This window comes from Blastomyces gilchristii (genome assembly GCF_000003855.2).
Source record: "Blastomyces gilchristii SLH14081 genomic scaffold supercont1.27, whole genome shotgun sequence".
Lineage (NCBI taxonomy): Eukaryota > Fungi > Ascomycota > Eurotiomycetes > Onygenales > Ajellomycetaceae > Blastomyces > Blastomyces gilchristii.
In genome coordinates, this window is record NW_003101655.1 from 103,074 (window position 1) to 126,076 (window position 23,003).

General features: G+C 48.7%; 7 protein-coding genes across 9 annotated transcripts; 4 read left to right on the forward strand and 3 right to left on the reverse strand.

Moving 5' to 3' along the window:
• Positions 1 to 695: 695 nt before the first annotated feature.
• BDBG_08676 (CBF/NF-Y family transcription factor) lies at positions 696 to 1,518 on the reverse strand (the record flags this gene model as incomplete). The annotated part of the gene is made up of 3 exons (XM_031723675.1): positions 696 to 812; positions 959 to 1,218; positions 1,497 to 1,518. 3 exons carry the CDS (start codon positions 1,516 to 1,518, stop codon positions 696 to 698), a joined length of 399 nt encoding a protein of 132 aa, XP_031580932.1.
• Positions 1,519 to 1,769: 251 nt separating this feature from the next.
• BDBG_08677 (FAD dependent oxidoreductase superfamily protein) lies at positions 1,770 to 5,615 on the forward strand. Its single transcript, XM_002620832.2, has 5 exons — positions 1,770 to 1,919; positions 2,157 to 2,264; positions 2,509 to 2,555; positions 2,819 to 4,314; positions 4,418 to 5,615. Exons 4-5 carry the CDS (start codon positions 3,839 to 3,841, stop codon positions 5,277 to 5,279), a joined length of 1,338 nt encoding a protein of 445 aa, XP_002620878.1. The 5' UTR covers positions 1,770 to 1,919; positions 2,157 to 2,264; positions 2,509 to 2,555; positions 2,819 to 3,838; the 3' UTR covers positions 5,280 to 5,615.
• A 141-nt stretch (positions 5,616 to 5,756) lies between these two features.
• BDBG_08678 (DNA repair protein Nse1) lies at positions 5,757 to 7,016 on the forward strand (the record flags this gene model as incomplete). Its single annotated transcript, XM_002620833.2, has 3 exons — positions 5,757 to 5,917; positions 6,028 to 6,641; positions 6,753 to 7,016. Exons 1-3 carry the CDS (start codon positions 5,797 to 5,799, stop codon positions 7,014 to 7,016), a joined length of 999 nt encoding a protein of 332 aa, XP_002620879.1. The 5' UTR covers positions 5,757 to 5,796.
• Positions 7,017 to 8,547: 1,531 nt separating this feature from the next.
• On the forward strand, positions 8,548 to 12,011 carry BDBG_08679 (acid trehalase; the record flags this gene model as incomplete). Its single annotated transcript, XM_002620834.1, has 4 exons — positions 8,548 to 8,559; positions 8,633 to 10,384; positions 10,474 to 10,767; positions 10,854 to 12,011. 4 exons carry the CDS (start codon positions 8,548 to 8,550, stop codon positions 12,009 to 12,011), a joined length of 3,216 nt encoding a protein of 1,071 aa, XP_002620880.1.
• Positions 12,012 to 12,174: 163 nt separating this feature from the next.
• Positions 12,175 to 15,961, reverse strand: BDBG_08680 (catalase B). Of its 3 annotated transcripts, none has more exons than XM_031723676.1 (7): positions 15,504 to 15,961; positions 14,833 to 15,283; positions 14,536 to 14,761; positions 14,049 to 14,464; positions 13,763 to 13,927; positions 13,508 to 13,682; positions 12,175 to 13,434 (listed from the first exon to the last, which is right to left on the reverse strand). In XM_031723676.1, exons 2-7 carry the CDS (start codon positions 15,127 to 15,129, stop codon positions 12,512 to 12,514), a joined length of 2,202 nt encoding a protein of 733 aa, XP_031580933.1. In that variant the 5' UTR covers positions 15,130 to 15,283; positions 15,504 to 15,961; the 3' UTR covers positions 12,175 to 12,511. The 3 variants fall into 3 exon arrangements, with proteins under 3 accessions (XP_031580933.1, XP_031580934.1, XP_002620881.1); XM_031723677.1 differs by lacking the exon at positions 15,504 to 15,961 and adding an exon at positions 15,400 to 15,458 and having other exon boundaries at positions 14,833 to 15,280; XM_002620835.2 differs by lacking the exon at positions 15,504 to 15,961 and having other exon boundaries at positions 14,833 to 15,468.
• A 2,846-nt stretch (positions 15,962 to 18,807) lies between these two features.
• Positions 18,808 to 20,837, forward strand: BDBG_08681 (uncharacterized protein). Its single transcript, XM_002620836.2, has 3 exons — positions 18,808 to 18,860; positions 18,999 to 19,977; positions 20,098 to 20,837. Exons 2-3 carry the CDS (start codon positions 19,178 to 19,180, stop codon positions 20,621 to 20,623), a joined length of 1,326 nt encoding a protein of 441 aa, XP_002620882.1. The 5' UTR covers positions 18,808 to 18,860; positions 18,999 to 19,177; the 3' UTR covers positions 20,624 to 20,837.
• Positions 20,678 to 23,003, reverse strand: BDBG_08682 (aromatic-L-amino-acid decarboxylase). The gene is made up of 2 exons (XM_002620837.2): positions 22,082 to 23,003; positions 20,678 to 21,782 (listed from the first exon to the last, which is right to left on the reverse strand). Exons 1-2 carry the CDS (start codon positions 22,921 to 22,923, stop codon positions 21,137 to 21,139), a joined length of 1,488 nt encoding a protein of 495 aa, XP_002620883.1. The 5' UTR covers positions 22,924 to 23,003; the 3' UTR covers positions 20,678 to 21,136.

A 23,003-nucleotide genomic window follows, 5' to 3' on the forward strand; every position in this document is an offset into this window, starting at 1 on the left:
AATGAAAAAAAGAAAGGTATCATACATAATAAATCGTAAATGGGACTCCATGTGGGGAATGTAATAAGTTATATATAAATGTGGATATAAAACACAATATGAATCTGCCGGAAACTGATCCAAATCCAGAGATGGCTCTAACTAGAGTAGGTAGAAGTAACGTAACAAATCCTCGCCAGCTCGCACCGTTTGGACGATTTCCCCTGATTCACCACTACCCGGCCCCCTTTTCTGCGGCACGGGGCATGTATGCATGGTAGGGCTGTTTGGTTCCTAGCATGATTGCCGCGTTCCCATTCCCGTTGCTGTGTGAAGGATGGAATGGATAGTGCGTGGCAACTCAGGCTCGTAGGTAGGGTGAGCCTGGAAGAGCAGGGCTGACACCCTTCTTTGGTTGTCCCGCGGTGGCACGTTTCAAAGGGGGGAGAAACGGGTTGTGCAAATCGGAAGAATTAACATGTCCATGCACACTTAGCGTTGTATAAAGCACTCCCGGATTATTGTTGTCCGGTATGAACAACTATTATTATTATGGTCAGCTAGCTAGCAAAATCACGAGGGGAAACACGATGCGTGACCCCCTCCCCGTACCCCCCCGGAGGAGGGCATATTGTATATTTAGCTTCACACGTTACTTACCAAATAACCTCAGAGTAGGAATGCTGTAAAATCTATCGTACGCAAGCTGCGCACTCTCAACTGCCCGCATTATACTTCTCGCCCGCACAGCGGAAGAGTTCCTGCTGCTGTCGGAGCAGCTCTTCTTCCGTGAGGCCGCTCTGCTCCATCTTATTGACTTTTTTCTCGCGGGACTATTTGATATAGGTATCAGTAAAATCCTTGCTACTTTTCTTTGCCGGTAACTTAGGTTCTACATCTGATAGATAGATACTATATTGCAGCCTCTGGTCTCATATATCCATGCCAAAAGATCCAAAAGAAAGAAAATGGAACTCACCTTCAGCTGCTCCCTGTGCTCCTCTGCCACCGCAAGTACGTCAGGTACATAATCTCCAAAACCCAAATCCGTTAGCGCCTTCTCGATGTGTTCGCATGCGATTGTCTTTTTCGCCTCCTTCTCGCTGATATCGTTTGCCTCGGAAGATATTAAGGTGATGAACTCGACACAGCATTCTATGAGCAGATCGCGCGCATCCTTAGCAAAGGTCTGCCCGGATGAAGTGGGAAGGATTTCGGTTATTATTTTTTGAACGGTTGCTGTTATCGGGGATTTCGAAGTTAGCTGATGTGGGGTCCTTTTATTTTGTTATAACGGTGACAAGGGGATAGATGATTAAGAGGGTTTTTGCAGGGAGTGTAAGAAGCACTTTGCACAAGGAATGTGGGAATGCATAAGGAGCGGAATATGGCTATTTCGAAGTATAGTAGTACCTTTGGGCAAGGAAAGGTCATCATTGCCTGTTCCATTTTAGATAATAGATTAGCTTCGAGATGCACGAGAGAACAAGCGCGGTGCGGGGCTAATATCTACGTACCTCCAAACTCTCGGTCTGACATATTTATTCAACAGGCAAAATCTACTGATCCTTAGTTTAGTACGTCACGGAGGGGGATCAGAGTCAAAGCAATAGATATGTATAGATGTAGATGTCTATAACCTGATGAGCTCTTGGATGGAGATGTTTTATGTCGTGGTTCCCGCGTACCATTCTGCCACATCACGTGGGAAGAAATCGTTCACCGCCTTCTACGATGACTAAGATCCACACTTGGCTTAAATTTCTCTTTTTGGAAATTTCATTTTCACTTTTTTCTTCTTTTCTTCTCACCAGACACAAAGCACAAAACAAATGGGCAACAACAGCTTCCTATTTCCCATGTCAATTGACTGGGTAATTGACTTATGGAGACAGATATTATGATATCACCTTACAGTCGATGCTCACACTAACCAAATGGTATGTAATATTCTCTTTTCTCTTGTTTCTCGTCAACTTATCATGATGAACGTTGTTGTCGCCCCTATCATACAAAACGAGCATCAAGCTCCCGTGGTGATTTACCTGTCCAAGCCAAACGGACTATCTGATCATAGTTTTCTCTCTCCCCGAGGATTCTATTCTTTGTCTCCTTTGCCCCACATGTTCTCCTGGATACAATCGGAAAGGGGAAACACTGCTAACCCCAGTGTTTAGAAGCTATAGCGTACGTCCCATGCTTAGAGACAGCTCGATGGCCGGAGATGCAGTAGTACACAATGCCATGCCCAGTCCATCATTTGAACCATGAAACCAGCGGTGATTGTATGTTTGGATCGTGGATTTTAACAGCGTTTTGGCCTCGCCTTGGTCGTGTGCGTGACCTAACAATCATGATGAGCGAATACTTTTGTACTATCAAATACCGATCTTCAATGACGAATCCTTTACGATTCTCTGATACACGCACACGACTTACCTCTATCCAGGATGATTTAGCAGGCTACAATGGATCCTTCAGAGCAAGCTGATGAACATCTTGCTAATGCTAGAGTTCGCTTATGTTTAGGAATATCAGACTCGTGTAAAAAAATCTTGAGATATATTCATTCGTAGGTATGTTGGATAATTCCACTTCTGGTCTTTCCATTTTGTTTCCCCCGTTTATGTATATCCCACGTCTTGAACACGAGACAAATGATTAAAACATACACTCCATGCTAAATATAAAGGTGCCATTCTTGGCATCTAATGCTTAAATACATGTGTCCATTTTTCATCTTTCGACTGATGTCTCTTCAAATTGTTTATTCAATTGAGTTTTATTTTCGTCATTTTTGCACCGATTTATTCAAGTCTTGCTGACTTGACATTTGTAGACTTTCGCGCTTTAAGTTTGCCAAATAGACGAGACCGACCAATCAACCGCCCTGTGGAAAGATGCCGATTTTGGAATATTCGATCTGCCTCCTAGCCAGCCCCAGCTTAATAAGTTACTCCCTGGTTTAAGATATATCGCACTTACACCAACACGTTTTACTCAGATCATACACGTGCTTTGCATTAACGGTTGTTTCGTTTAAACAATCCTGCTCTTCCTGATACGTCAAACATGAACTTCAATTTTGTTTTCGCCATATATGACTGTTTCTATATAGATTCCTAGTGTGTATATGGATGGAGCGTCGGTGAATTTAAGTCTACAGGTTTCGCTTCTTTTAGGTATCATGAGATGGGTGGATCATCTGTTCCACTACACTGTAGCGTATGGCTAAATAGACAAAGAATATTTGATGGCAATCGAGATGCACCGTAATTAACATCATCAAAACGACTCTTCCTGCTATCATTGTGTGAGTAGACGTACAGCTTCAGAGAAGATCGATATCTGTATTGCAATGCTCCTTCAATAGTCACCAAAGAATCTTGCAATTGTCTCACTTTTATCCCCGCCATGGTGGGCAACACCCGCCCATATTTGAAATGCCTAGCACGACCATCTCCTCCGTCGGCAATAATTGACAGCTACAGGGCGTATTTTTGTTCTTCATTAAAAATAAGTCGTTATCCTATATCCGTCAACACCCGTTGCTATCCTGTCTTTTCCCTCTATTGTTCAGCGCATGCCAACAGCTTGAATTTAATACAAGCTTTGTTCGGGCCGAAGTTTGGGCTGGGGTTTCGATAACTTGGTTGGAGAAACTCGACCGCTCGGAGTTTTTGGTCTGCTTGCTGCTTGTGTTCATGAGGGAGGGGGTGTATATATATATACCTTAAAAGAGCGCTGTGGAGGGCTTGTTTGTTATTTATATACACTCGCTGATAGTGTACAGTTCATTCTTTCCATTTCTCTCTTTGATCTATATATTATTACAAACTAAAATAACAAAATACAAAAAATGTCCACCGTAATCATCGGCGGTGGCATCATCGGCCTCTCCACTGCATACTACCTCTCCCTCTCGCTCAACAGACACAAACACCAAATCCACATTATCGACCCAGCAGCTCACCTCTTCGACTGCGCCTCAGGTTATGCTGCCGGTTTCGTCACCCGCGACTGGTTCGCGCCCGATCAAGCCGCCCTCGGCGCCCTCTCCTTCGACCTACACGAACAGCTTGCGCGCGAGCACGGCGGCTATGAGAAATGGGGGTACATGCGCAGCACCGCGGTGGGGTTGCAGGTGCAGTATGCGGACGGGCAGAAGTCAGCGAGCGGGGATGATTGGCTGAGGCAGGGGGCTAGTCGGGCGGAAGTGGCCGTGAGGGCGGATGAGAAGAAGGAGGGGGAGCCGGATGCGGCGCCGGAGTGGTTGACGCCGCAGGAGGGGGGGAGAGCGGAGAGGATCAGTGATGTTGCGGGTGTGGCGCAGGTGTAGGTTCCCTTTTCTCCAGGTTTTGTTTCTTCTGCTTTTTCTGCTTCTGAATTGCCCGCTGGAAAATGCTAATGTTACTGCGCATGGGTGGATATGCATTAGTGACCCGCTACGATTGTGTCAATTCCTCCTGGCAAAATGTATCGAGCGCGGCGTCCAGGTCCACAACCCTGCGCGGGCAATCGGGCTCATCAAGGACTCTTCATCCGGTTCTACTACAGGCATAACGCTTCAACACCAGTGCACGAACACCCAATCAACCATCCCTTGTACAAACCTCCTCTTTGCCGCAGGCGCATGGACCCCCCGCGCCTTCGATGCCCTCTTCCCAACATCCCCCACCCGCATCCCTGTGACTTCCCTCTCAGGCTACTCCATCCTCATCCGCTCCCCCCGCCACACCCTCTCGCATGAAAGAGACACATATGCCGGAACGGCGCATGCAGTTTTCACAACCCACCCACGCTCCTGCGGCTTTAGTCCTGAAATTTTCTCGCGCGCCGGCGGGGAGATATACCTCGCAGGCCTCAATAGCTCGGAAACGCCCCTCCCCGCGCTCGCGAGTGATGCCCATGGCATGATGGAGGCAGACAAAGTTGCGCTTGTCCGCAAGACGGCAGTGACGCTGATGGGTAAGGCTGACCCGAACGTGGCGAGCAGAGATGCAGAGGGAGATGCGAACATTGATGATTTGGAAGTCGTGCGGGAAGCGCTGTGTTTCCGCCCGTGGACGGAGAGCGGGCGGCCGATTGTGGCACGTTTGGGGGATTGGGCTCTGGGATCGGGTGATGTGTCTCCTTCTGGTGGTGTCTTTATGGCGGCGGGGCATGGGCCATGGGGTATTTCTATGTCTTTGGGAACGGGGAAGGTTATGTCAGATATGATTAGGGGAGTTAAGACGAGTGCGGATGTGAGTGGGCTGGGGCTGGAGGCAGGGATGAGGCCTGCTAAGGCGAAGATATAGACTTTGCTTATGTAGAGAGAGCTATAGAGATACAGTAAAGAACCCTTGATTTCTGATAACTGCATTTGTTTTCAATATTCAGGTGTTCATTATTGAGTATTTCCATGCATTTTCCTCCCTTGATATTAAGGGGATAGAACAGGTTAGAGGATCAATTGGAAGTTCAGTGTAGAAGCACGGGAGGCCATGAGAATTTTGGCCCACCCCTATCCTGCTAGTTAGTGTAGATGGGTGTATCACATACATTCTCATCCTAAGACTGATACTGTATCTATATTATATAGGATGTTGTTGTCGTTACAGAGAAGAACATCTGATGTTTTGAGGAAAGGAGAACTTCGGCGCTTAACCCAAAACGGATAAATTACTCGCGCCGAGAAAAACATCCCGAACATATTTATGCAAAATATTTCAGTTGAAAACCAACGTTACACATTTTGTTCTCCCATCCCAGTGTTTTATTGCTACAGATATTATATATCCGCTGGTGATACTGAAGGCGCTGGCAATCGTCTAAATGTCAGCCAACGAGAGCTACAATGATAGCCACCGCGCATTCCTGCAAGCCTTCATGGCTCGCTCAACAATGACATACGAGCAAGCGAAACCTGTTCTAGCTGCCATATTTTCTGCCAGAGGTACTCTCTGCGATCTATTCTCATCCATTGCTACACTTTCCCAAGGGCCTGTCCTCAGGCGTGGACGCCCGCTAAACAAATTGAACACTTCTAACCACATAAACACCTAGACCACCAAGATACCCTCCCCGAAGACATCACCCAAGCCGACTTCTCAAATTACATCGCCACAATAAACACCGCCATCTCCCCCTTCGACCTCGAAATCCGCTCCACACGTCACCAGACAGAGCCTACCACCCGCATCTACGCCCTTGTCAACACTACCAGCGACCCCCTCACCCAACTAGCCACCACCTACAACGCAAACGAGATCGCGTTCGTCAAACGCGTCTTGGACGCCATGTTTGATACTTACAATACCCCGCGGCTGGAGGCGATGGCCGTGACCTCCATGCAGGTCGCGCAGCTGGCTAAGGTGCCTAGGGCTTCTGAAAGGAGGGAGTCCGCCGCCGCTGCTGCTGCGAATGGTGCACCCGCTGCCGGCGCGGCGCAATCGCTGGGGATACGTGAGGCGGATGATATGATGAAGAAACTCGTGGAGGAAGGATGGTTTGAGGAGAGTCGGAGGGGTTATTTCACGCTTAGTCCCCGCGCGCTTATGGAGTTGCGCGGGTGGCTGGTTGCGACGTATAATGATGACGAGGATGATAATGGTTCGGGGGCCGGTAGGAGGACTGCTAAGATCAAGACTTGTTTGGCTTGTAAGGATATTATTACCGTGGTACGTTTTGAGAGGTTCTTTATTTTTTTAATTTTTAATTTTTTTTCTCTGTTTCCTAATCTGCGGGGCTTCATTTCTACGTCGGTAATTCCTAATCAGATTGTTTCACAGGGCCAACGATGTTCCCAGCGCCAATGTCCCGGCCGTCTCCACGACATCTGCACACAAAACTTCTTCCGCCGCCAACAAGCGGAGACATGTCCGATCTGCAAATCGCAATGGACTGGAGACCACTTTGTGGGCGAGCGGGCCATTATCGCTGCCAATAAACAGTCAACAGCACGGAGACGGAGCGGGCGCCCAGCCGAAGGAGCTAGCAGCTTAGGCGGTCAAGGTGGCGCTGATGCTGGTGAGATGGCTGATGCTGCTGGATGAGGTAGGCTCATATGTGAAACTTTTAATAATGATTGGATATATGTCGATTTTACAAGGACCTGGTAATGCAGTATGGATGAGGCGGGTTGGTCGGTAGCTTTGTGATGCCGATGCTCATCGTATCAGGGCTATAGTGCCGGGGGCGAGGAAAGGCACATTAATCTCATCCCATCAGGAACTCGAGTGCATGTCTCTCTCTTGATCACACTTGTGGAGATTCGACGAGCAAGTGCATTACACAACCAACAGCGACCATCATGATGTTTTGGATTTGGGGAGGTAGCAGGGATAGAGCCATTCTTCCAGCTGGACACTTTCATAGGTTTCCTCAAGATGTGGGGAGACCTACCGTTTTCTTGCAAGTGGCCCGTTGAGGCAGACTAGATACCGCCTAGCTGGTTCTTCCAAACAAACGATCGGTATATATTATTTCCTTGTAAAAAATATCTGAAGACAATACTCGTCGTCTCAAGTCCGAACCATTGCAAGCCCTAACATGTCCGAAACAGGGAAAAACCAACCGCAATGACTAAGCCTCGACGATGACATCATCCATCCCAGCCAGAAGCTTCACTGAACCTTATTTTAAGGTTATTTCTTTCGATTTGCTCTCCGTCAAATATTAATATGCTCTACAGCTTTTCTCATTCGTCCATATATTAGCTGTCTCTTGTTTCCCTGGTACAACATTGAACCTTCCAGTCCAAACACCAACAAATAGGCATTGTCATCGTGCCTGTCCCGCTGTCGGCCCAACTTTCCCTGAACTTTGTTTTGCTTTTGAAATTGGAAGATCCCTGCCCTCGTAACTGGTCTTTTGTCATGATGATCATGATTAGTGCTTGCGCGCTAGATACGCCCACCCTGCATTTCTTGAGCTTGGTATTTGGCCGAAACCCTGAAGCTATCATGCAATCGTCATTTGCTAGCAGCTGGAATCCCGTTTCCGCTCGGGGTACCATTCGAGCTTCGGTCCTTACCTTGTTTCCGAGATTCATTCATGAGCTGCAGAATTTCATCACCATGCTCAGGTAGGCCAAAGGGATACGATGTTGCATCACCAAAGAAGTGATCGACATTGGTGACTCCAATGAGCTTATCAGTTTTTCCAGAAAATTTTGCTTTTCGTTTTACCTTCGCTCATATTTTGCTTTTCAGTATAACGCATTAGAGTTATCTCACCCCAACTTACAATTTTTAGACTCTCGAAACATCTTTAGCTAGCGATGCTCCGGCTTTTAGTCATTTCAGAGCTTTTTAATAGGGCTGATATACTTTCCCCGCAGCTTGTAAAAATTTCCGGTGGTTCTCCTAGTCTTTTTTTCTCGCGTCTAAACAGCGCTCCCTATATTCATTTTCTACCAGAAAGGTCCTTTCATTTCCCTGGATGTAGATCTCTATGTTGCTTTACATGAGCTTAGGCAGAATTCATCGCTACGCGTCATCAAAGAGATGCAGTATTAGATCTCTGTTTTTTATAATCACCTCGTTTGCTTTTGCGGGGAACCTGTGAAAAAGCAGCTCACCAGCCATGCGGATCACTGTGAGTAAACTGGAGCTTGCAGGTTCTCCCTGCTCCTTCTCAACTTCAAAAAACACCGACTAACCCCCAACAGCTTCAACTATGGAGGTCCGCGCTTCTCCTCCTGTACACTTCGACCATACTAGCGCTCCCATTTGCTGAAAGGGTCGCCAACGTCTTCGCAAAAAACCATATGTCATCCGACTCCGCAGCAAAACGCGATAGGGCGGACTGCGCTGAATTCCTCTACCTGACAAGATTCCCCTGCGTCACCTGGGACAACGATAACTGGAGGTTAACTACGACAAACCTCGACCAGGGTCACTATCAATCCCGCGGCTCCATCGCAAACGGATACATAGGCATCAACGTCGCAGCAGCGGGCCCGTTTTTCGAACTCGATGTCCCCGTTAATGGCGACGTCATCAACGGATGGCCGTTGTATTCGCGCCGGCAAACTTTCGCGACCATATCTGGCTTCTATGATCTCCAGCCGTCAACCAACGGTAGCAATTTCCCATGGATGAACCAGTACGGCGGCGAGAGCGTGATTAGCGGCGTGCCGCATTGGAGTGGATTGATTCTCGACCTGGGGAACAACCAGTATCTTGATGCTACTGTTGATGCCGCTGAGATCTCGAATTTCAAGTCCACGCTGGATATGAAAGGCGGTCTGCTGAATTGGGAGTATACTTGGTCCCCTGCTGGAAGGGAGGAATCGTTTCATATTTCGTACCAGCTTTTTGCGCATAAGTTGAATGTTAATCAGGCCGTTGTGCAAATGGCTATTACGCCTTCGGCAGATGTGGAGGCGAAAGTCGTTAATGTCATCGATGGGTACTCAGCTGTGCGGACGGAATTTGTTTCCTCGGGTGAGGATGGGCGCGCGATTTACACTTCCGTGAGCCCTGTGGGGATACCCAATGTGACGGCTCACATTTATGCCACGTTAACGGGCTCAAAGGAAGTTGACTTGGAGTCATTGAAATCAGTCCCCAATCCGCCCTATGTGCACATCAACCAATCTTCAATCGCCCAGGCCGCTGACGTTAAGTTACGCGCTGGCCAGAAAAGTATCGTCACTAAATTTGTGGGTGTTGCGTCTTCCGATGGATTTGAAAACCCTGGACAAGTGGCAAAGGACGCATCTGCAAACGCCGCAAACGCTGGGTATAATTCTCTTTTGGAGTCTCACATCGGCGAGTGGTCGACTGTTTTCCCAGACGACTCTGTCGATGATTTTAGACTTCCGGAAACTGGCTGGCTACCACTGGATAGCCACATCATCGAATCTGCTGTAACGGCCGTCACGAATCCGTTCTACCTTCTCCAGTCGACTGTGAGCGAGAACGCCCTCCAGGCTGCCAACAACGCTCCTATCCACCAGGGCAGCGTTTCTGTGGGTGGGTTGACTTCCGACTCATATGGCGGCCTAATCTTCTGGGATGCGGATATATGGATGCAGCCGGGTCTTGTTACTGCATTTCCACAAGCGGCTCAATCATTCACCAATTATCGTCTCTCCAAATATGGACAGGCCATTGGGAATGTTCACACTGCGTTTACATCGTCAAAGAATCAGACAAGGTTCTCCGAAGGTGCTGCGATCTATCCATGGACTAGTGGGCGGTTTGGGAATTGTACGGGCACAGGACCTTGCTTCGACTATCAGTACCATCTTAATGGCGACATTGGCCTCCAGATGATAAATAATTGGGTGACTACTGGCGATACCCAACATTTTAAAGAGAAGCTGTTCCCGGTCTATAATGCGATTGCGATACTATATGGTGATCTCCTGGAGAAGAACGGGACGACATGGACGCTCACTAACATGACAGACCCGGTATGTGCTTATCCTCCAAGATTCTTCTCTTCTTTGCGAGCTCCTATACTCTATAGTTGGTCTAAAAATACATCCTAACCGCGATCTAGGACGAATACGCTAATCACGTTGATGGAGGGGGGTTCACCATGCCCATGATGGCTACAACGCTGCTCTACGCAAATTCGCTGCGTCAAATATTTGGCCTCGAGCAGAATCAAACGTGGAATGAGATGGCGGAAAACGTACTTGTGTTGAGAGACCCTGGGGCAGACGTCACCCTAGAATACACGACGATGAATGGCAGCACTCTAGTGAAACAAGCGGATATTGTGCTTAATACGTTTCCGTTAAGATATACAGATGAATATTCGCCGCAAAACGCCCTGAGTGATCTGGATTATGTATGTAACGGCAAACCCGCTCCCCCGCTGTCCATCCTTTCGCCCCAATCCACGCATGGAGTTATACTCTGCTAATGCCTATCTAGTATGCTGCAAAACAATCCCCTGACGGCCCCGGCATGACCTATGCGATATTTTCCATTGTCGCCAACGAAATTTCTCCCTCTGGCTGTTCCTCCTACACATACGCCCAATACTCATATTCCCCATATATCCGGGCTCCATTCTTCCAGTTCTCTGAGCAGCTGATAGACAACTGGTCGGAAAACGGCGGCACTCACCCCGCATATCCATTCCTAACTGGAAACGGCGGCGCCAACCAAGTCGCCTTATTCGGCTATATGGGTCTGCGTCTCCTCCCAGATTTCGTCTTGCATATCGATCCCAACCTGCCTCCTCAAATCCCACATTTATCCTACCGGACGTTCTACTGGCGCGGCTGGCCCCTGAAAGCAGTCTCGAATTACACACATACGATGATCCAGCGTGCCACGGATACCCGGCCCCTCTCAACGGCTGATCAAAAGTTCGCCGACGCCCCTATCCCCGTCCATGTCGGTCCGGAATCAAACGTAACAATCTATTCGCTCCCGGGCTCCGGTCCGCTCACTATCCGCAATCGCCAAATCGGCTCCCAAGCCACTTTCCCGGGAAACATGGTGCAATGCCGACCCGTCTCATCGCCAGACGAGTACGAACCGGGCCAATTTCCCATCGCGGCCGTGGACGGCGCCGCCTCGACCAAATGGCAACCTAAGCGCGCAAACGCCACCTCCGCGCTAACCGTCTCCTTCCCCGATGAGGAAATCTCGGAACAAATCGCCGGGTTCGCCTTCGACTGGGCGCAGGCACCCCCTGAATCCTTCGCGGTCGTCCTGCACAATGCTCCACTCAGTCTCCCCGTACAACAAGAACAGGAGTCCACGCCATCGACAGCACTATCCGTCCCCTCCACGCCCGGCACACTCACAGTCGCCAACGTCCCCTCCCTCACCGTCTCAAACCCCTATGACCCAGCAACGACAGACCTGAACGTCATAGCCCGCTATATCGGAAACACGACTAACGTGACCCTGGCTCAGCCGATGCCGGCCACGCGCTTTGCGACGCTGTTGATCTGGGGCAACCAGGCGCTGGACGATGTGGATCGGAATGCGGGGAATGGGACTGGGGCGAGTGTGGCGGAGTGGTCGATCTTTAGGGCAGAGGCGGGCGCGGGTTCAGTGTTTCGGTGGCGGGTATGATACTGCGGGCGGGGAGGGGAAGTTTAAGGTGAGAGGGGTTGGGTGGTGGGGAGTAGGAGGGATTTGAAGGGAGGGATTTGTATTTCTATATAGCCTGCGGGTCATATGTGCATCATGTTTTTGGTATATAATGCGTAATTGATTAATATGTAGTTATTTATTGTTTCTGTTGGTTTATATATATTGTTAATCATAATAACTAGTTAACTAATTGGGAGTTATATTATTTAATTACGCCTGATTCCTGACAGTTCGCCCCTTTCTATTGGACTGCATGTCAGTTTTGCAACAAATTTATTTCGATTCAAGAAAGGAAGGCGGGAATAGAAACATAACATCCCTGAATTTAACAACTATAATTAAAGTAACTAAAAATATGGCTTCTCAGATCACACAAAAATAGAAGTACACAATTTTTACTTCCACCTCATGACCGAAAAGAAAAGAAGTAAGGAGCTATAACACAAACGTTCAAAACCACACAACCCAAGACTATCTACTTACGAGTGATCAGCATCGCTATCCATCAAGAACCGATTCAAGAACCTATTCTCCCTCAGCCCGTCGTCCAAGAACCGCTTCGCAAACCCCTCATTCACATCCTTGGAAACAAACACACCAGGCTGCGTCGGCGATTGATCTCTAGCCCGAGTCGCAGCCAGAACGGCCTTCATAGCCTGATCACCACCTGGGCCCACACCGCCAACGGGCTTTCCATACAAGTAGGCGTCCTCCGCGATCCTCATTGGCCGTCCGTTGGGGTAGTACGTCGAGTCGCTGGTGACCATGTTACCGACAATGATCACGCCGTCGTAGAGGGCACCGTCGGCGCCGGAGTATGTCACGGTCACGCCCTGCTTGGGCTCGAGGACTGGGCCTACGAGTCTGATATTTACTTTCTTGTTGGCCTTCTCGAATTCCTTGCGGAGGCTTTCGGCGATTTTGACATCGTCCGCATCACCGGTGGTTAGCAGGGCGATTGTCAGACCGTCGAGTCTCTCGAGCCTCATGCCGAAGGTGCCGAGGGGGACGGTGGTTTTGTTGTGGTAGAATTTTGGGTCCGGGGTCGGGGCTTCAACGCCGATTGTTCGGGCGACGCGGCGGGCGAGGTCGTTGTCGATGCGGTTCAGTTGGATGATGACGTTCTTGCGGACGACCTCGCTTGTTAAGTGGGAGGTTTCGAAGCGTATGGCGTTGACGAGGAATTGTCGCTCCGTGGGGGTGAGGGAGTTGTAGAATAGACGAGGCTGGGACCAGACGTCGTCGAAGCTCGGGCTTCGCTCGCGCGTCAACGGGCCGTTGACCTTACGCGAGGGTGCGGTGAAGAAACCTCTGTGATGGGTCATGTTGGCCTGTAGAGGGTGTCCACCAGCGAGCGTATTGGGTGTGTAGGCCGCGGTGTTTAGATGAATGAACGCTTGACCTGTTGGGGTCGTTGGTACAATATGCTTGGGATCGATATAGAAAAAAAAAAAAAAAAGGGATAGGGAACTTACTGGCACCGTCACGATTGTTGTTGTGGAAACGGACGCGGGGCCTGTTGATTGGGAGCTGCTCGAAGTTTGGACCGTTATTGCGATTCAGCTGTGTGTCAAGATAGGAGTAAAGACGACCCTGGAGCAAGGGATCTTCAGTGAAGTCGACGCCGCGAACGACATGGCCGGGTTGGAACTGCGGAATTACGGTTAGATATACGCTTCACCAAACAATTTGTACGTATGTATATATGTATATTCAAGGGCTGGACCTACCATAACCTGCTCAGTCTCAGCAAAGTAGTTTCTTGGGTTTTGGTTCAAGACCATTTTTCCGAGTGGGACGAAGGGAACCATGTCCTCTGGGATGATTTTGGTCGGATCTAGTAAATCGAAATCGAATTTGTTCGCATCTTCCTCACCCACCATTTGGACGCCGAGCTATACACACAAAGGGTACGAAAAGTCAGTCTTGGATTGAAGATGGTAATACGTACAGAAGAAGGAATAACAGAGGGAAAAGGCAAGGGCGGAACTTAGTATGAATAGGGGGATCTCGTACCTCCCACTCAGGGTAATTTCCGGATTCAATGGCATCCCAAAGGTCTTGTCTATGATAGTCCGGGTTTTTCCCTGCGAGAGTCTGCGCTTCTTCCCACAGCAAGCCCGCCCTTCCCTGGAGAGTCCTCCAGCGGAACTTGACGAGAGTCGACTTGCCCTGATCAGTGACAAGGCGGAATGTATGGATGCCCCACCCATCAACGTGGCGCATTGAGCGAGGAATTCCATGCCCGGACATGGCCCAGAAGAGTGTATGCATTGAGCTGGGCTGCTGGCTAAAGAAATCCCAAGCCGTGTTATGGGCAGTTGCAGCCTGGGGAATTTCATTGTCCGGGTTCGGTTTGACGGCGTGAACCAAATCGGGGAATTGGATAGCGTCCTGGATGAAGAAGACTGGAATGTTGTTTCCAACAATATCTACATTGTTACATAGTCAGAGATGCTATATTATGACGGGTTTTGATAATGCCAATATTGAGTGAGCTTACCAAAATTGCCCTCATCCGTATAGAGACGTGTCGCAAAGCCATGGACGTCCCGAGCAGAGTCAGCACTGCCTCTGCTACCGGCGACTGTGGAGAACCGCACGAACACTGGTGTCTCTTTGCCTTTGGCGTTCAAGAAGGACGCTGCTGTGAGGTTCCTCCAGTCCCTGTAGGAGGTGAATACACCATGGGCACCAACTCCTCGTGCGTGGACAGCGCGCTCAGGAACCTACATAAAATCACATTAGCCGACTAAAATTGGTAATATATATATATATATTATAATTGAAAGAAACATACCCGCTCATGATCAAAGTGTTGAATCTTCTGACGGAAGATAAAATCCTCAAGGAGCACTGAGCCTCTGATTCCAGCCTTCAAACTCTGTTGATCTTCAATTGGACCGCCCACGTCCGTTGTCATTACCGAGTCCTTATCATCGAGATAGAATTGGCTCAAAAACTTCTCCGTGTCGTGGGAAGCTTCTTGACGGCGATCGAGGGGGCCATTCTGGGAGTCAGGCCCATCCCCTGACATATAGGGACATGCTGCGGAAACAACACTCGCCGTGGCGAATAGAAGCTTGAGAGCCCGCATTTTGGACCAAGGAAGAGTAGAAGCCGTTTCCGTTGAGCAAGTTGTTTTTCAAGATATGAAAAGGGAGATATATGTCAATATCTACACATGTACGGGTATAGATGGTATGTCTATCTAAATGTTGACAGGGCCCCAATTGACTGCGAAAACTCTGCTGTGTAGGAGTAAGAGAACGTCAAAAAAGAGCCTACAAGGAGACAACGCATATAACCCAGAAGTGGGGAGACAGGGGAAGTGACACAAGGCGGGAAAGGAGACGGGGATGCATACAGCTAGCTTTCTTTGAGAATAAAAAAAAACAAGGTGCAAGTTCATAATCAAAAAAAAAAAAAAAAAAAAGGCCGGAACCCTAGGCCCTGAGCCGCTATACATACCCGCATCTGGTCTGCAGCAGCACAAGATACCTGCATGATTAGCTGGTTCGGCACAAAAAGTGCAGATGACAAGGAAACAGGAACAGGCAAAATGGTGCGTCATTGGAATTTTAGATATAGTAGCAGAGATTGGACTGAGAGGCCATCCATTGGGGACGGAATAGCTTCAGCTGGCTGGCCTAAGGATATTTCTGTTAATATAGAAGTTACTAGAGGATTGAGGAATGTGGATCAAGGGACAAGAGATATGTAGTACAGGTGTAACTAGTAACTTACTTTGTACATGTCTTTTCTCCTGATTCCTTTGTAGGCAATAACAAAATCACAGTGATCCTCTTCTTGCTGAGCATTTGCTGAATCCTGTTCGACACAGCAGCTCTGTACTGTACTGTACACAGCTAACTAGCTATTGTGTGGGTATGAGCAATAATGAGCACGATCGATCATATTGAGGGAAGCTACTCCGTAACTAACTACGGAGTACAGTGTCAGGTATTAAAAGTTTGAACCCCCCAAGAATATCTCACTAACCCAAACCCAGTTATGTCGGAATGCTGCTTTTATCATACTATTTAGTTACCCCTTTTTTACATCCGCTCATTTACAGTAGCGTAGCTACAAAAAGAGCTTGAATAGAGGCAGCTAAGGAGGCATGGAATGCTATTGATGATAGTATTCTATATAATCTTTCTGCTACCATGCCTCATCGAGTGAAGGCAGTTATAGAGGCAGGAGGATGGTATATAAAATATTAATATAAGATCTTTGCAAAAAGCAGCATATAGAGGTTAGTGTAATCTCGGCGGCCAGGGGGGGGGGGGTTTCAAACTTAATACCCCACTGTACTCCGTAGCTAGTCAAGGGAGAGAGAGAGAGCTTCAAGCCTGCAGCGACAAATCTCGGCATTGGCTGCCGATCAGGAGCTGGATCAGCGCCAGCGAAGTCGAGCCAAGCGGTGAATCACGCTGGATTCGGGCTGAAAATAGTGAAAAGATGCATCCGGCGCCACAGGCGTGAAAGGATATGAAAGGATACGGGGCGCTTGGCGGGACGGGGGAAACCTATAACATCCCAAGGTTCTGCGAGGAACGGCGAGAAAAAACGAAAGCTGGTCAGAGCCAAGCGCGAATCAGCTCGCCGCAAATCCCTAGCGCATTATTTTCTATTCCATTGGGACTTGAACTGAGGATGGGATGAAGACCCGGGTGCCAGCGCATGAAATATGTATTTATGTACTCTGTATAGTGTATAGGTAACTGTATAGGTAACTTACAGATGGATCATTACAACCCACAGCGAGCTACCTTCGTATGGCCATATTCTCTCAAGGAAAAAAAAAAAAAAAAAAAAAAAAAACAAAATTCCCTTGGCGAGCAAGGTGGCCAGGATGGAGAGGGACCGCCGGGTGCACACATGTACACAGTACGGTGTTGGACTAGATCAGATTGGCAACTAATTATTGAGAATTCGCGCAGACAAATTGACAATAATAATAGCTCCAGCGTAACTCACTCCACCGTGCAGGATGCAATGCACGGAGCGCTGCAGATCACGGCAACAGGAACAGGAGTTACAGATGTATGTACAGTACATGTACTCTTCATCTCTAATATGCAGCTCTGCTGATAAAAAAGGGTGAGCTGGCAGGGATATTCTCAGCATGGTCATGGTCATTGATTAATTCCCCTCCCCGTCAATGATGTCAATTGAGGTGATCTAGAATTGGACGAATGATGCTAGCATTCCCACGCCTGGGGATATAACTACGGAGTACACTAATCTATCCGCATGCCATAAGAAATTTATAGGTGTAACTATTTTGAATAGCGAGTGCTGCAATCGTTATTTAGACTAACTTCAAATGCCAGCAGGTTTCAAGACAGAAGAGGTAACTAGTTATTATTATACCTCTTATTATTCTCCTATTTCAGTCAGAGACTATGCAGGAGACCACCTCCCAGCACCTTAGTCCGGGGGCAGAATTTATTTCCAGCCACTCATCTGGCTACCCTGGCTGAGGTGTATGTAGATCTCAAGCAGTCTTTACTACAGCGTAATGACATGATTTTGTTGTGTACATGCATCATTGGTCAGGGGAAATCCTTCTCTACTCTCAATTTGAAGTCTATGATTCTTTGACATCTCTACACAGTGTAAGTGAGACTGTCCAATACAAAGACAACATTCTGCCTATCATATATATATAGTGGACACCATTTCCTTCTAATCTACGGAGTACGGAGTACGCTGCGTATTAATATTGATTAACCCTCTGTAGCCAAGAACTGGCCCCAGATTGTAGATGTAACCAATAGATTATGAAACTAGTTATGACAAGTCGGGCGGATGGCAGTAGTCTGTGTGTGGCAGGAAGCCCCAAATTTATTTATATCTTTTATATCCTTTTGAGTTCTTCGCCATCCAACGCATCTAAACTGTGTTCTGGGAAGTCGTTCACCTGACTGGGGGATGTTTCCCATATTTTGCAGATGCTTGCGCCCTGAACTAAGTGACATAACTCTGCCCAGCGGTGTCCGGGATATTCCAGGAAAGGAAATGTCATTTCCGCCCCGTGAGGATGGGTGTGTTTTGAAAGTAGAATTCTAGCTTTACAGGCTTTTGATAGACCTCAAGTTCAATCGGGGGTAAATCTAAATTTGCCAAAATACAAGCAGCTCTGTAGGTTTTAGTCGGCGTGAATGGTCGGGATGGAGCGGAATTAGGGTTAGGGTTTGGCGGGACCAAGCCCTAAGTCGGGCCGCATCCGGCATGGAAACTCTCCACTTTAGTCTATAAAATGAGGACGGAATCCGTAGTGTACGTAGCGTAGTTCATCGTAATACTTCACCGCAAGTACATGTGTAGACCGGGCTGGATATCACGGTGATCCCGTTATTTAGACGTGCAACTTTGAGAGCTGCTCGTGGGCTATAGTTAGCTCCCTAGTGAATTTTGGGTTCGGGAGCGGAGCGGAGCGGGAAGGGACGGGGCGGAGCGGAGAGTTAGAACATTCCCCACAGCATCCAAGAATCGGGAGCTGTTGCAGCGGAATCTTGATGTAAAGTTGCGTGCCCCGCAAACAACATCTCCGCCGTTGAGAGGCAAGGGAGATATTTCTCTTATTTTAGAATCCTTCTTGGGATTCCTTCTTGGCTATTGTCAACAGTGACATAACCCAAAGCTAGCATGGTAGCTATATACGGCCGAGCCTTGCTCCAATTCGAAGCTCCCGTGGGGACTGGCTGACTTAGCGCCCAAAAATACACGACACCGCAGCCATAACTGCTTGGGCAACCTATTGGCCATTTACATATATATGTACACGTCATCCACGGTCCCAATCTTAATATCTTAAGGGTGAGGACCCAACTATGGCTCCCCGCATGCGAAGGATTTATTTGCTTTTTTGGTATTTAGGTGCGGTTTTTTTTTTTTTTTTTTTTTTTTCCCTCTTCGTGATGGCGCACAAAAGTTTCTTTCTGATCTGGAACCCAGCGAATTAATAACAGCAGAGTTGCTGGCATCTAATCTGTACTCGGCCTGCTGAGATGGCGCTGATATAGCTTTGAGCCCGTTTTTGAGCATCGCGGATGTGAGGCTGAGAGCAGAGGATAACTGGACCTTGGAAGAAACAGAAGGCGAGTAGAAAAGGAGAGGAGCGGGAGATCACAGCAATGAAGCTTAACATATTTATCCCATACCTGGCGGTTGCTGTCGCGATTGCATTACAAGGGATAACGCTCATTTACGTCCCCCCGAACTCCTACAAACGGATATGCATGCTTCCGGTGATTCTGCTCCCGGTTGCGATCGTCTGCCTGACAGCTCATCATGCTAGCTATGTCCAGCCATGGAATATCTTCATCGGATTGGAGTTTGGAACTCTGCTTGCGCTTGAGGTGTTGGACAACGTATGCCTGTCTAAGATCTCATATCCTACAGAGGCGGGCGATAGAAAAAAGCACGACGGTGACAAAGACACAGCCGATACACACGCTGCCTCTACAAGGAACTGTTTTTACGATAAAGTCCGCTGGTCGCTTGACATAGCCATTAACAAAAGACGGATTAATCGCGCCGACCAGACCCGAAATGTGCCCTCTTTCGATTCTGGCAGGCTGCATCACATTCCATCGCGTCGCAGCTTTCTCCTCTTCCGCACCGCACGCTTCATTCTGCTATACCTGGTTTTCGATCTGATTACCAGCCAACCACTTGAGGATGCGCAGGCGAAATTTGGTCCAGGCAAGGACCGAATTTTCGCCCGGATAATGGCGAATGACATATCGCCCGCTGAAATCGGGGAGACGGTCGGCATTCTTGTGGGCCATTGTATATGTGCCTATATCTCGCTGCTTATTGGATATGACTTTTTCTCGCTGGTTGCTGTAGGGCTGTGCGGGGCCAAGGTTTCAGATTGGAAGCCGTTGTTTGGAGATATTCGACAGGTTTATTCCATCAGGACATTTTGGAGGTATGTATAGTATATGTCCAAGGAATCCCAGTTTCCTCCAAATATGTCTCTCCGTGACTTGCACAAGAAGCAACAAAGCAAGAAAAAACTGACACCGCGCCAAAATATGGCAACCAACAGGCGATTCTGGCACCAGCTCCTTCTCCGGCCCCTCGAATCAGGCGCCTCCTTTATCACCCATTCAGTCCTTGGTCTCCCAGGCCTCCCTACCCGAAACACCAGCCGCATCACCAGTACCGACGAGAGTAATGGTAAAGCCTCTACCGCCAAAACACACCTCCGATTGCAAGACAGACTCCTGCTCCTCGTAACCGCCTATACCAAACTCACCCTCATCTTCCTGATATCGGGCCTCGTCCACATAGACTGCGACCGCATCCTGGGCATCCGGCTCCGCGACTCCCGCTGCATATCCCTGTTCCTATCTCAGGCCTGGGGCATCATGTTTGAGGACGCGGTCCGGTGGATATACCGCAGTGTCACCGGGAGCAAGGGAGATGGGCCTGTGAAGATGTGGCACCGCCTTGTTGGGTATGTGTGGCTCGTTACTTTCGCGCTGTGGGCGGGGCCCGCGTGGGCTTTTTCGGTTGTGAGGCTGGAAGTGCCCGCGGTTGTGGTGCCGGTCATGATCTTTCCTAGAGGTTGAGAGGCGTTGTTTTTTTGGTTTATTTGTTCTCCACGAAGACGTTGGATTGGGGTTATGGTATTGGATCAATAGGGGATATATCTATAGCAATTTGGATAAACATTTGGAATAAAATATTTTTGGATAATAGAGGGAGCATGTTAGATACGGATCTATTTGGATATAACACATATATATGCATATATAAACCTAGTCTCTTTATTTCAATATTCTGTCAGACTTGTTCCTGAAAGTATCTGGGTACGGGCCAATGCTCGGCAGTCGTTGCAGCTAAGTTGAATATGTTGCCGAGCCTGGTGTATCTCAAACAAGGATCCCGGAGACTTACTGGAATCTGACTGGGAGGGTACGGTGATATCCTAATTAGATACGTCCCTTCATTTGCGTCGTAAAAGAAAATCTATCTAAGTCTAACCAACACTTTTTTTTTTTTACCAAATAGCTGTCTCAGTAGCCAACATTAACCACCCTTGTTTTAACTTCTATCGCTGAGTGAGATCTATGTGCAACCTTTTAGTTTCGCAAGCTCTGTCCTTGCATCTTCTTGCGCTCTTCCGCCAACACTTCCTCAGTAACCTTGACCAAAACCTCGAATGCCTGGCGGACATACTTCTCTTGCGCCAGCGGATTCCCGCTCACGACCCGTATCACCGTATACCCACCAATCACCGAAGACGTCAGGAATAATTCGCCGCCGGCATTGATCTTTTCACAAACCTTCTGAGTAAGGGCCTGCGTCGAAATGGTTGACGTGTCCTTTGACCCTACTGTCTTGGCCACCCCGTCGTTCAAACCGGACGTGCCATTAGTCAAAGATGCAGTCGAAGCGGGGGAGGCCTCATCCAGGCCTCTAACCCTTACCGTGGTCAATCCGATCGAAGGCCCTGTGACTATCTCGAATAGATCCGGTCGCGTTTTAGTGAGGTTGGAGAAGACGACGCCGTTCTTTATGCCCTTGCGGATATGCGCTTTCATGCCAGATAGCCCGTAGGTGCGCATGACGAACCAGACCTTGAGTGCGCGGAAGCGTCGGCCCAGTGGGATGCCCCAGTTGCGGAAGTCTGTCACGGGCGTGGTGAGGCTGCTGGGATTCCGCAGGTAGGCAGGGGTTATGTCCAGAGCGTTGGTGAGGTGGATGGAGTTGGAGACATAGAGTAAACTATAGTTGGTGACAAAAGGGTGTGGGCGTTAGCACTGTGGCAGACATGAGGGAGAGAGGAGAGTATGAAGCAATATGTAAAGAACATATTTTCTTTTTCTTTCTTCTTTTTTTCTTTTCTTTTTTTTCTTTTCTTTTCTTTTTCTTTTTTTCTTTTTCTTTTTTTCTTTTTTTCTTTTCTTTTGCTTTTGCTTTTTCTTTTTTCTTTTTCCTTTTTTTTTTTTTTTTTTTTTTTTTTTTTTTTTTTTTTTTTTTTTTTTTTTTTTGGAAGAAAGCAGCAAAAGGGAAAAAAACATTACCTGGCGTCGAAGTTAACTAAGAGCCACTTGGACAGATTCACCATGAAGCTATCCACTCCCTCCGCAAACTCCTGCGCAATGTGCTGCCATTCCTCTGTCACGAGCGCGGAACCGGCATACGCACCATCGATATGGACCCATATCTTCTGCCATGCCTCCTTCTCCTTCAGCACCGCCTTGATCTCCGAAAACCGATCAATGGCGCAGGAATTAGTAGTGCCCATCGTGGCAGTCAGGTAGAACGGCTCCAGGCCCTCGCGCTCACACTGCTCTAGCATCTTGCGCAATCCATCCCCCGTCATGGCTAGACCATCCTCCAGCCGTGTGGGGATAGCGCGGTACCGCACCCCGGCAATCCGCGCACCTTTCGCCGTGCAACTGTGCGTCTGGTCAGTGCCCACCGCCACAAGCCGCGTCCGCAGCTCCATGGTCCGATCTTCCCACTCCGGGGTGCCCTCCACCAACCCCTCGGCCAGCGCCTTGTCCCTCACATGTCTTTCCCGAGCGGCAACGATGACGGTCGCAACGATCTCGCTTGCGGTGCCCTGAATAGTTCCCCCGCCGGTACTCTTCCCTGACTTCGACGACGCAGCGCTGAGGAAGCAATCCGGCAACCCGAGCGCCTGCGCCATCCAGTCCATGACGATGATTTCCAGCTCCGTGCACGCGGGCGAGCACAGCCAGTTGAACCGCCGGCAGCGGTGAAGGCTGCTGAGTACAGTTCGCCGAGGATGGAAGGGTACGTCACGCCTGCAGGGAAAGTAGGCCATGAACTTTGGGGACTGCCATTGGTCAGCCCGGGCATGATTTTGGACTCGATGTCCGGGTGGATTTTGCTCCATGGCTCCGGGTCGTTGGGGGCCGATGTGGGCATGAGCGGACGGAGTACCCAGGCTCTATGCTGGGGACGACTCTTTTCGAG

Excerpts from the sequence above, each read along its gene's own strand:
- BDBG_08677 (XM_002620832.2), top strand. The coding sequence starts at position 3,839 with ATGTCCACCGTAATCATCGGCGGTGGCATCATCGGCCTCTCCACTGCA. Across the intron at positions 4,315-4,417 it reads GTTGCGGGTGTGGCGCAGGT|TGACCCGCTACGATTGTGTC; the intron begins GTAGGTTCCCTT and ends GATATGCATTAG.
- BDBG_08680 (XM_031723676.1), bottom strand. The coding sequence starts at position 15,129 with ATGCGGGCTCTCAAGCTTCTATTCGCCACGGCGAGTGTTGTTTCCGCA. Across the intron at positions 14,465-14,535 it reads TACGGATGAGGGCAATTTTG|ATATTGTTGGAAACAACATT; the intron begins GTAAGCTCACTC and ends GTAACAATGTAG. Across the intron at positions 13,928-14,048 it reads GAAATTACCCTGAGTGGGAG|CTCGGCGTCCAAATGGTGGG; the intron begins GTACGAGATCCC and ends TTGTGTGTATAG.
- BDBG_08681 (XM_002620836.2), top strand. The coding sequence starts at position 19,178 with ATGAAGCTTAACATATTTATCCCATACCTGGCGGTTGCTGTCGCGATT. Across the intron at positions 19,978-20,097 it reads TCCATCAGGACATTTTGGAG|GCGATTCTGGCACCAGCTCC; the intron begins GTATGTATAGTA and ends GGCAACCAACAG.
- BDBG_08682 (XM_002620837.2), bottom strand. The coding sequence starts at position 22,923 with ATGGAGCAAAATCCACCCGGACATCGAGTCCAAAATCATGCCCGGGCT. Across the intron at positions 21,783-22,081 it reads TTAGTTAACTTCGACGCCAG|TTTACTCTATGTCTCCAACT; the intron begins GTAATGTTTTTT and ends CACCAACTATAG.